The sequence below is a fragment of the Pogoniulus pusillus genome, chromosome 17 (assembly GCF_015220805.1).
Source record: "Pogoniulus pusillus isolate bPogPus1 chromosome 17, bPogPus1.pri, whole genome shotgun sequence".
NCBI classification, from domain to species: Eukaryota; Metazoa; Chordata; class Aves; order Piciformes; family Lybiidae; genus Pogoniulus; species Pogoniulus pusillus.
Window position 1 is genome coordinate 25,285,695 of NC_087280.1, and position 12,568 is coordinate 25,298,262.

The window sequence follows — 12,568 nt, forward strand, 5'->3', positions numbered from 1 at the left end:
TGTCTACACAGTTAGGTATCTTCCTTTGTCAGTCACAGTTTTAGCATCTTCTGTTTGGCTAGGAAGAAATGATGTTGATAAGATCAAGCACAAGTGACAACTATGAGAAAGCAGTTACCCTACTTCGTTTTTCTATAGCCCAAACTCTTCCAGCTCAGTTGGCAGGCTCCTTCATGTGCTTTGGGGTGCTCAACTGAGAGAACCACAAGATCAAAAACATAACTCATGATCTTCCCTTATCACATTCTCTTACACATGAGGAAAGGAAGCTGTGTCGTTCATGACCCGGGGCCTCCCACCTTTTTTCAGCCTGCAGACCTCAGAAAAACATCCCTTCCAAATATGCTTGCATGCAGTACTTCAGGCTCTGCCTGTCCCTGCAGGAACATTCAATAGAAGCCATGTTTTACTGCTGGGTCCTGACAGAAAAGGATAAGAGAAGGTTATTTAGACCTGGCATCTATACAGCCAGTGAACTGGTACCCAGGTAATTGCTGCTGCTGGGAATGCACGGCTGCCTTGCACCATGCTCCCTGAAACAATGAGCCTGCCACAGTCAGGGAGTTTCTACGGCACCTACAAGACATTGAGGGAGCAGAGAAGCACACTAGAAAGGCTTGCTTCTTCATCCTTTCCTTTGCAGAGGCAAGGCTGTGCAGAAGGCATGCTCTGACTGTCTGACTGGCAATTACAATCTGCCTGTCAAGGCAGCATGTCCTCCACACAGCATATTTGCACACTATCTATTATTGAATACTTTCAGAGCAACAAAGCAATCATCTCATTACGCAATTAAAACAGTTACTATAAAGGAATCCATACAAGTAGGATGCCATTCTTTCTCACATTTCTTCTCCAGCCTTTCCCTCTCATACAAGCTGCAGCTGAATTACTCACTGGCCTCAACGCTTACAGTGTTGGATGTGATAGGAACAGACTTGAGATTGTTTTAACACAGGAAGGTTAATTTAAAATAACCTCCCTGAGGTGCTCATACTGCACGATAGCAACATTACAAGAAGACATGGATTCATAAAGAGGATCAGCTTTCAATCCCCAGACCAATGATAGCAGCACTTGTCTTGAACATGCTGTGCTTACACTCAAGGGGAAGAGCAGCTTCAGCTGCCACTTAGCTTCTTCTGTCAGTCACTCCCTGAAACAATGCAGTTTTTTCCTCTAAAAAGCCACTCTATTGACCTCCTAAAGATAAATGCTACCATGATAAGAGATGAAAGGCAGAAAATAATTAGCTGTGTGCAAGCTCCATAGCACACCTGCTCCTATATTTCACTGCCAGTCAGCTCTGGGTATGCCTGTGTCACTCAGCAAACAGATCAACCGCTGGAATTATGTCAGTCATTGTGAAATGATCATTTGAAGGAACATTAAAAAATAAAAACCAGACTTACAGCCAAACATAGAGTAGAGGCAATTGGAAATGACTGCTTAATGGTGCATCACCCCTGCCATGAAAACTTGCAAGGGTTTTTTTATCATTGCAGTTCCTACTCTACCTGGCTGACTTTGGCTTTACATCCTTCATATGAACAAAGTAGGAGTAAAATCTCAGAGTACTCCAGTGGTAAATCTAGCCAGAAAGCTACACTGCCTTAAGATGCAACACTGCTGAACATGAGCTAGCAGTGTGCCCAGGTGGGCAGGAGAGCCAATGGCATCCTGGCCTGGATCAGGAAGCTTGGCCAGTAGGATAATGGAGGCTATTCTGCCCCTGTATTCAGCAGTGCTCAGGCCACACCTTGAGTGCTGTGTCCAGCTCTGGGCTCCTCAATTCGAGAGAGATGCTGAGGTGCTGGAAGGTGTCCAGAGAAGGGTGATGAAGCTGGTGAGGGGCCTGGAACACAGCCCTGTGAGGAGAGGCTGAGGGAGCTGGGGGTGTGCACCTGCAGAAGAGGAGGCTCAGGGCAGAGCTCATTGCTGTCTACAGCTACCCGAAGGAAGGCTGTAGCCAGATGGGGTTGGTTTCTCCTCCCAGGCACCCAGCAACAGAACAAGGGGACACAGCCTCAAGTTGTGCCAGGGCAAGTTCAGGCTGGATGTTAGGAGGAAGTTCTTGACAGAGAGAACAATTGGCATTGGAATGGGTGTTCAAGCAAAGCCTTAGTGCCATGGTTTGGTTGACTGGCTAGGGCTGGGTGCTAGGCTGGGCTGGATGAGCTTGGAGGTCTCTTCCAACCTGGGTGATTCTATTAAAGGAACAGGACTCCTAAAGCTGCAACTGAGTTTAAGTCCTCTTTAAGCATGATCAAATCTGCCTCTTCATCATGATCAGCCTCACAGTTCTACTTAGGACAGCATTCAGGCTTGCATTGTATGGTGGCCACTCCAACTATTCTCCCTAATTCTAAGGCAGATGACAGCTTTCACAGGGCACACCGAGTTTGAAGGTCAAGGATCATTTCATACTAAGTCCCTTCTAAAAAAGTATGTTGCTTATTCCACCGCCTTCTTTCTACAGGAAGACTGTGGACTTTACCTTTTTTTAATCAATCTATAACCCAGAATTGTTGTTTTCAGGAGAATATTGCAGAGGGAACAATGATACACATAACTGTCATGGAGTCATTATTAAAGTCCAGTTTCTCCAGATGTGTTTTTCAGGTTGAGGCCTTTGCTACTGCAAAAGAAACGGCAATAGGTTGCAGGCTAGCAGTTTACACTGGCATAAATCATTCAGAAAGCAATGAAATCAGAGTGACTTACTCATTAGCTGACTTAATATTTTACAATGTAAAAAACATATGAAAGATTCTGGAAAGAGCTCTCTACAGATGGAAAGAAAGTCAGCACAGAATTGGTGATGATGATCAGCCTGCCTCCCATTTGTAATTCTACTGGAGAAGATGCAGATTTTGCCTGTGCTTTGTGACCATCTCACAAAAAAAGCAGCACAACATTCGTGAGCTGCTCTCCCTCTCAGGGGACAAAATGCACATTTCTGAGCAGGTAGGAAACGCAGAGTTTCAAAAGGCCATAGACTCCTTAGACAAAAGTTTATTTCTGCTGTCTGTGTGGATTATTATTTCTTGTTGGCCTTTTGAACCACCAGCTTTTCTGGGGGAAAAAGGCAACTAGTTATCTCACTGGGGAACAGTGAGACACATCACTGTCGGAAGGGTGAAAGACAAGTCTTATATGGCAACCAAAAATGCTAACAGGAAATAATTACTGAATTTTGCTACTCTCTTTTTTCAGTTTACATTCCAGAATCAGTAAGTCCTACAGAGAGAAGCAGTTTCAGTTAAAAGAAGTAAATAGGTTGATAATAAAAATATCTGTCTAAAGAATCAGTGGTGGGGTATGGAGGTGGATCTTAGGTAGAAAAGGAGACAAAGGAGGAGAGATCAGTAGAGGCAGAGGAAGGATAACTCAGAATTAAATAAATAAATAGCACAAGCCTTTGTGGGAAAACAGCATCTGTTGAAACAAAACTTTCTGTCAAACAGCCCAAAGCACACTACGCCATGGAGTCTATTTTTTCCTCCTGTTAGTCATGGCTTGCAGGAGTTTTATGATCATGGAATGATACAGCTGTAAAACGGCAATGTCCCCCCAAATGCTGAAGTTCAGTTTATTAATAGAAGCAAAACAAATCAGTATTAATTTCTATCTTACTGACTTTTCAGTAGAGCCAAACTAACATAAAACAAGTCAAAAGGCAGATAATTACACTAGAGCCTATGACTAAGCCACACTAAGTAGACAAGAGATCAGAAGTAAGAAATACTGCTAAATCAGAATGGTATTTACATGTAGATGTTTTATCTTGTATGTAAACTATGTGTCTTAGCACCAGTAAAATTAGCCAGGCCTACAGAAACATCTCACGATTACACTGTAAGTCTTTTCCTTCTCTGGGCTGTCCTGGAAGCAAATCACAGATACTGCAAACTTGAAGAGTAAAACTGCAAACTGGTGAAGAATAGCAAACTACAAAATGAATGCACCTTTGATAATGTTACAGACATACTCATGAACGGTTAAAAATAAGAGTCTATTCCACATTCTGCCAACCTCTCTCCAACTCTGTTGGATCCCACTCTGCAGAACATTCCCAAGAAACTTGAGTGGAAACTGCATCAGCTTTTCTTAGAAGCACTTTGTGCCTCATAACACTGCCACTGTGGATTTTGCATTTTACGCTCCTCAGCTAGAACTGAGATATTATGTGTCCAAAGAATTCAACCATAGGCTTGCAGTTAAAAAGCCCCCCAATTAACATTAAAAAAGGTGTTTCAGCCAAGAATGTGTATTTATGTGGTTCTCCACATACTCTAACAGGATTCTTATCTGTTGGTGGCAAGGGAGAAAATACAGGAAGAAAACATTCCTGCCAGGTCTTTAAAGCTTCAGTGCATACTTCTTAGCTTAAAACACTTCTTTTCAGGTGACTTTTCCTATCAATGATAACCTGTGTCACACACAGACTTGATGAAAAGGCTCTTGGATGTACAGAAATGGCCAGCTGTAGTCAAAATAAGATAATAATAACAACAAAAATGCCCTCAAATTACAGTATTTAGAGAACATTTACTACCTAGAAAGTTTGTGTAAATATTTGATCTTCAAAAATCATGTTTCAGAATTGAATTCCATGGATTTTTACATTATCACAAGTGATGTCAGTTGATGGGAGTTTCAGATGAGCAGTGGGGCTCTAGCAGTATGCAGACAAAAAGAGAAAGTCACATTTAACACCCTTCTATGGAAAGACTTCAAATCATTTTATGAATATCAAAGGAATGTGTGTCAACATCACAACAGGTACTAAAAAAGACCTTGTCACTATTTTCTTGACTGTCCTTCTCCTATACATGATGCCACAAAAAGAACTACACTCCCTTGCCTAGTTTCAACTTTGGAGTTTCCACAGGCAGCCTGGCATGAAATATAGTCAAAATGGATCGGAAGCGCTGTGAGAATTCAAACCAAGCACTGAAAAAAATGGTGCTGAGAAAACAATCCAGCTCATCCAGATCCTCTCTTCCACATGCTCTTCTGTTTCTGCTTCCAAAGGAAACTAGAAAGAAGCACAGAAAAATCTACACAGCATTCTGAAGCAAAGTCAGAAAGAAGAAACCCCTATAGAAGAAGCAGAATCTTTAGATACTATGTCCAATGAATTTAAGCTGATATAGCCAGGGCCAGGAGAAAAGTTACCTGAATTCCCAGTGCAAGGTTTTCAGCAGACATGCAAGCTTCTGTTCCTCAGGTTGTCCCATCTGTAAATGGCACTTGTCTAGCAAGGGGCGTATAAATGAAAAAGGTTTCAGACAGATCTACTCAAGAAACACCTCTCCAATCAAGACTGCTGTTGGCCCCAGAAGGGACTTGCTGACTTCTGCTCTGTCTTTATTTTTTGCTGGGGAAATTCAGCTCCTGTGTTTGTTTCTTCTTTCTACAAAGTGGAATCATTTGGTTTATCATATGGCTTGCTCAGTGAATAGTTACTATTCTCTAACAAATTTGACCACATAAGCTATTTGTGGCTTCTATACATTATGAGGTCTAAGCAGCCAAAACAGATGAGTTAAGAGCTTTCAGAACGTTAAATGTACACTAAAAACCTATGACATATTTTAAAAACCATGCATGGTTATTTTAAGTATGTATTGTATTTAGCAGTAAAGACTGCTAGAGGAAATCAAATTATATAATGGCTAACTCTCGATTCAATTGTTCTAATGCTTGCTTCATCAGCAATTTATTTGTCCTGCTCTACAGAGATGTTCCAAAATGATGTAAAACTGGAGAAAAACAACTACACCAAGGTACTTCTTGAATAAGACAGAGAAAAATGGTTAGAAATTCATGGCACATTAGCAATTAGATTCTCTTCCCACTAGTAGCAACGGTCTTGGAAAATAGATCTCATACACTGCTGCTAGCAATTTGTTTTGATTTTTCTTCTGCTAGTTAGTGAAGTTTTTGCTCTTTACAAATAAGTGTTGCAACAACCTGCATTATCATCTTCATGCTGTTTGAGTTGCAAGCCAAAAATACTCCAAATATATGAAAGCTGTCATTAACTCTTAAAATCTGTGTTAGTGCTCTTTCTGCTCATTCAAATATAATAGATTAAACAATTACCTAGTCCTAAGAATGACCAAACTGTCCACCTCTGCATCGACCTTCAAGCACCTTTGTGATTGCAGGCCAGATATCCCTGACTCTGCCTTGAAGTCAGGCAGCTCTATTAGCCAGGTTGACAATATAAACATCCATATCTGGACTGTTTTTTGCAGTAAATTACCATGTCCCCCACAGCTACACCAGCTGGGAGTGCCCAAACTACCCAAGTGTGTTTGCTCCACCTCTTGAAAAACAGCAGCCATGGATGGTATAGCCTTCTAAGAAAGGCAAATATTTCATTTGCATGAATAATTCACGAATTCCATCTTAAAAGGAAACATTTCCACAATGAAAGCAAATAAGCTGGAAAATAAACGGCTACTATTTAAAATAAAGTTAGGGATTCAAAATCATTCTATGTGTGAAACCAGTAATAGTTTTCTTTCTCATCAGAAGTAAAACTGAATGAGTTAATGCTGCCTGCTGCATTGACACAGAGTATTTATTCAGAAAGATCAAGCAGGTGCTAAAGGAGTACAAGACAACCACGAATTAAGACAATGGTAATATTCCAGGAAAAAAAGGACAATCTATGTGCATGGTTATTTGAAACAGAACTCTTTGCAATTAGCAAAGACAGGAGACAGCAATAAGTCAGTTCACACAAAATTTAAAGACTTATTTCCCATTTAACTAAACATCAGAAGCTCTTCCAGGACACCTATCAACTCAGCCTTTACATTTTAGAATTCCTGTCCTTTCCTATTACAAATCAAGATTTCAGTTTTTCTTAATTAAAACCTATGCCCTGTGAGGACATTTTTCCTGTTAGTCTTGGTCTGAATCATTTTGGAGCCTTCTGCATCCCAGACACCTGCAAACTGCAAGACATCCTCTATATCTTCACAAGTGTTTCCTTTCACTGACAATAAGCTGAATGGGTAGAAATTTCTGGAGGAGTCTGTGAACAGTCACACAGGATTGGCAGAGGTTGCTGTGTGCCTAGTTCAGAGAAAGCAGCTCCCAGCTTAGGACAGTAACAAGACGTGTACTACAGAGGGAAAAAGGCCAAATTTCTTGGTTTGCAGCGCTTAGTCTTCCACATGTTCCACTCTTATTTCTGCCCTCTGATTTAAAGCAAATACATTACTGCTTTAAACAAGTGCTTACACAGAGTTCAGAAATGCCTAACAGACTTATCTCTGTTTGCAGCTAGGCAACTATGGTAAGTACTGGTGAGTAACCAACACATTACAGAAATTAAAATAAAGAAGGACTGAAAAACATTAAGCTAAATTCAGAGCACAATTCATTTGCAACAAACTAGCTAACCAGCCCTAGGCTGTAACTACCTCTGATGGGACAGAATTATAATTAAATTAGGCGTTTCTAATGCTGTGACAGAAAACCCAATAGGACAACACATTTTTAAAACTGAGATCAATTGCAAGGCATATGCCTATATTTTATTTAAACAACTGATTTCTCTGTATAAAAGCTGGAAAGGCTTAAGTTTATTAAAACATAAGCCACAGACATTATAGCATGTAAGAAGAGAGGTGTCAAAGAACAAGGTCCAGATGAAATTTTGAACCTGCTGCATAGAAAATAATCCACCCACACTTAGCTGAGTCAGGAGAGAATGGAAGCAGGCACAGCTACTTATTTCTGCTGAGAGTTCTTTGCTTTTCAGCATGCTCCACAATTTTCTCTTCTACATAAAGTCCCTTCCGCTTTCTTACAGCATTCATGTACTTGCGGGCTTGGTTCTCCGAGTCTGCCTTTTCCCCAAAGTGCAAATATTCCTCTTCGGTGGTTGGTACCCAGAATGGATCACTTGAAATGATCTACAAAAGGAAAAACACACAACAAGAAGCCAGTAAAGTAGTATCAAGGTCTGTCAGTGCATCTGTGACAGTAAAGCTCTGATGTACCAAAACATGACAGCAGATCAGGGAGGGTTTTCTGGAGTACCTGCAAGTAGCTGTTTAGGTAGAAACCAAGAGTTAAGATACACTAGGTAGCACTTGCCGTAAGGATCTCATAGTAGCTTTTCAAATTCAGTTGCATTTATCTGTCTTCAAAAGCTAATTAAATTGCCAGTCAGCCAGCAATGCCAAATATCATCCTGAAGAAATTCCTTATTTGGAACATTATGTCACTATGATTTTATCAGAATTTCTAAGAACTGAAGGTTTCATTTCTGGAGCTAACAAAATTAGTAGAGCTGCTCTTACAGCTTAGTATCTCAGAGGCCCTCCTCTAGAAGAGATTTTAGATATACCATAACCAGAGACTAAATGCACATCTGTCTCCTTGTTTCCAGTTCACTGCACAGACCCCACACTTCTCAGATTAAGAGAGCATTTTGATAAAATCTGCTGTCTTTTCTTCTTGCACAGCAAACTTAGACATTTTTAATTCTTCAATAGAGTTTGAAGAGATATGTGCTTTCTACCTTTGGACTATGCAGGCTTCACACAAATTCTAGGCTAGCCAAATGTAACCATTTATTCCATTACTGTTAGTGATTCTCATGTAACTTTCAAATCTTTAGTTATAAGTAACAGTTTTAAAACCTACAGAAAAAGACCTAGAGGAGCCACCACCAATTCTAAGCTCCTAACAACCTACATCAGTTCCCCTCTGGTGTTAGACTGTTTCAGGCATAAGAAATTTCTCTGTAAGAGTGAGCAGCTCTCAGAAATGCTCCCGAGCGAACGAGGCAACCAACCAAAACTGCATGGGGTTATAGTCCTGAGATTTAACTTCCCTTCCTATTAGTGGACAATGAGCCATAAAATACTGTAGGTGATGAGCATTAAGGAACTTGGTGAAAAACAACAAGATGACCTTCCAAGAGTGCCAAACACAAGCATCATACTCAGGTTCTGTTGTGAATTTCAAGACTTATGTCACCTAAATTCTGCCTTAATACTTCATTTTAAATAACACCTAACACAATCAAACAATGCACTTCATGCAGAGCTAGGAAAATTACTATGGCAGAAAACGGCTGCTTCTTGTTAAGTAACATTGTAGGTTCAGTCCTGCAAAATAGTCTCTTAAGCCCCTAAACCAACAAATATACTTCTGCATTCTTACATTTAGATATATATATAGTCCTGGTAAACCACGTGCTGGAAGTGACATCCAATCTCAATTATTTATGTAGGAAGTGACTACACATAGGGTTCTCTGGCTGAAAACCAAAAGCAAGTAAAATTCAGAAATAAACAGTATGACACTTAGCTTTCCAAATTGATTTTTAACATGAAAGTAAGGACTATCTAACCATAGAAGAATCTGCCCGGGTCTTACCCATTCTGATGTGTGTACAGGGCCTTATAACCAATGCCACAAAACTTAAAGGGCATTCATTTAACTACTTAAATAATTAAAAGAGGAATGATCCCCACTCTTGGAGAACCAAAAAGTTTTACCATTATTTTATGCATTAGAAATAAAAGGACAGTGAAAACTGCTGAGGTTTTTTCCAAGTTTTGGGCAGAAATTCCATGTTGACTTGATGAAGTTGTAGTGATGTTAGCACTGAACATCTTCATGGTAGACAGCCACCAGGGACACCCACACTGGTCACCTGCAAATACTTAGATCATGTGGTGACAGATGCTTAAGAAAGTCCCCAGGTTTGACAGACCTGTTCTACTAATGTTAACTGAAGCTTGCAGGGGAGTTGTGGAGTCTCCCCTTCTCTGGAGATACTCAAAACCTGTGTGATCTGGTATAGGAGATCCTGCTCTGGCAGGGGCATTGGACTGGATGAGCTTTCAAGGTCCCTTCCAGCCCCTGATTCTCTGTGATTCTGCGATCTATAAAAGGAACTAAGGCCAATGTAAAGCTTCTTTCCCCCTCTTTATTTAAAAAAAGAATCAATCAAATGTCTTAACTAAAACTTAGCCTTTGCCACTTATAATTTCAGTCTGCCACATCTAAAGGAAAAGGATCACCAAAACAGATTGAATAAATAGATATTTTTACCTCCCAGTGGCTGAACACCAGCTGTGGACTGGCCAGGCCACTAGTTCTCTTCCTGATTTCATCAGCAAAGCCAAAACTTTCTGCTACTGGCAGGACTGCCTTAATAATAAACACATCTGTCCCCTCTTTCATCTCCTCCTGTAACACTCTGCCTTCTCTTTTGGACAAGACAGCATATACACGGCCTGCAAAGACACAAATTCAGTGAGCTTGCAAACATGTTTATATTCTGTATCAGGAAGAAAGAGAGATACATTTAGTCAAGAAATTTCAGCATCAAATAAAGGACATGATTTCTCTGGCACCTTATGCAGACATCAGGCTATTTTAAAAGGCACTTTGACAATGTATGTGCCTAACTCGCTTGATTACTTGCAACCAAACGTTTGAAAAACATTACTGAGAAACACTGTTGTGTTTTCAGGAATTGTATCTTAGCTACCTTCAGAAGTATTTACAGTGGTTTTGTGGTTTGAAAATTGCTATCTTGCTTGTAGTCTGACAGACAGATTCGTAAGTACTGTGCTAATACACTCCTGGAACAGTAATGTGTAACACTACAAAGTCTACTTTTGACAGGCATTCTTATGCATTAGAAACAGTAAAAGACAGTTTAAAATGCATAAGTTCTGTGCCATAGTAAGTTGTAGTTTAAAGTACTGTGCTACTAAGCTTTCCACATGACATCTTTTACCAGGCCTGCTAAAGAGTACCAGAAAAGAACACGATCGTGCATCTGTACAAAACTGCTCAAAGGCATTTTTCCCACTACATACAATTGTAAATTTTGCTCTTCAGACTACTCTGGTTTTGCACATCTGCTATCATTCTGCATATGTGCACAACAGCAGAGACTTTTAGAACAAATAACCAAATTGTTAATTTTGGTTTGTGGGGAATACTACAGTTTCTGTCGCAAATAGTACAGTCAGAACACATTTGCTGTGTTCTGTTAAATGCAGTGGAAGGTAATTTTAAAGAAAATCCTGGTTCATTGGATCAGATTCAGTGTGCAAGCAATTCCCACAGAAAACTTCAAGAACAAATGTTAAGAAAAGTTAAGTGGTGGTGTAAATAGGTCATAAACCCAAGTTTAAGTAGGTGTAAGCAGTAAGGTAATACAAGTGACACAGATCTGGTACATGCTGAGTTTGCAGTTTACATACCAGCCCAAGGTTTATTTCATTATGTCTTACCTAAAACTTCTGCAGTAGCCATGATTTCACACGTGTACATTGCTGCCATTAGCCTCTGTGGTTTTGCTTGCAAAGCGTAACGACAAGCTTCCTTCATGGTGGCAATCAGCTGCCCAGAGAAGGGACCATAACAATCTGCAAGTGAAACTTCTCCCTTGTGTTGACTGAGTTTCTCAGGTGATTTTGGAGCACTCTGACTGCTGTCCCGGTGTTCACTCAAGCTGCAAACTTCATCGGTACAACTGCTTGTTAGAGTAGCATCTTCGTTTTGTTTATGTTCTATGGTATCACATTCCCCTGAATTCTGACCAGTAGTTGACAGCATCTCTCCAGCTTTATGCATGTCCCATTTTTCCACTGTAAAACAAACCCCCATGAGGGGTTCTTCACACATGGGACCTGAAAGTGTAGCCAGCTGAAATCCACTTACTATGCTGTTGTCAAAGTCTCTGTATTTACTTACTTCTTTCACAGCGCTGCCAAGACACTGCCACACAGACCTTTTATAGCCCTCAAAATTATATAACAAAATATTAGGCCCACACTTCCTCGGTCCAAATGACCAGATCTGATCAACAGCATTCCTCCACTTTCTTCCCTGCAGCTTTTGCTCCAAGCTTTGTTTGAAATCCTTGATCCTGTCAAGAGTTCTCTGATTCATCTCATGATGTTTTTTATCTTCATTCAGAGATGTGTTGAGCTGCTCCATAGTTCGAATTAAGTCACTGTTTTCTTCAAGAAGTCGAGTCACCTCTTCAGGAAGCGGCACCGCTCTTACACTGAGAGTAGCTTGTTTGTTTGGAGTAGATACTGTAATAAGCCCATCTGGATCAACCTGAACCCCTTCAGGAATTTTATTTTGGTCCTCTTTTGTTTGGTGTATGACAGCAACTTTCTGCTGTTTTCCTATTTCTTCATTCACCATATCGACTTTTGGAGGTCTTGTTATTGTCTCTCGGAATGGTATAATAGGTGGTGACACACTGATCTCTACCTTTGCAAACCTATAAAGCAAGGTCTAAAAGTTAGCTTGGAATGTGAAAAATTACTTTTTAGAATCGAGGTTGGGTCTTAAGCTGGAATAGATGTTCATGCAACACAAGTTACTAGGTAATGCACTGCCACCTCTAACTCTGGAAAGCATTCTGTACTTCAAAAAAGCAGCTTTGTCTTCTGGGTGCTAAGAAGATTTGGAAAATAATGAGAAAATAAAAGGCATTGCTGTGCCTCTGTAAACCACTGCCTCAGCCACATCTTGGCAATTATGTTCTCTCTCC

At 40.3% G+C, this 12,568-nt stretch overlaps 1 protein-coding gene across 1 annotated transcript in view; it reads right to left on the reverse strand.

Annotated features, from left to right (window-relative positions):
* Nucleotides 1-6,577: 6,577 nt before the first annotated feature.
* EFL1 (elongation factor like GTPase 1) overlaps nucleotides 6,578-12,568 on the reverse strand; it is a 36,135-nt gene continuing 30,144 nt past the window's right edge. The window contains exons 18-20 of the mRNA XM_064158170.1: nucleotides 11,292-12,295; nucleotides 10,096-10,280; nucleotides 6,578-7,940 (exon numbers count right to left, since the gene is read on the reverse strand). Coding sequence (XP_064014240.1) covers nucleotides 7,752-7,940; nucleotides 10,096-10,280; nucleotides 11,292-12,295 — 1,378 coding nt within the window. The 3' untranslated portion in view covers nucleotides 6,578-7,751. The remainder of the gene's footprint in view (nucleotides 7,941-10,095; nucleotides 10,281-11,291; nucleotides 12,296-12,568) is intronic.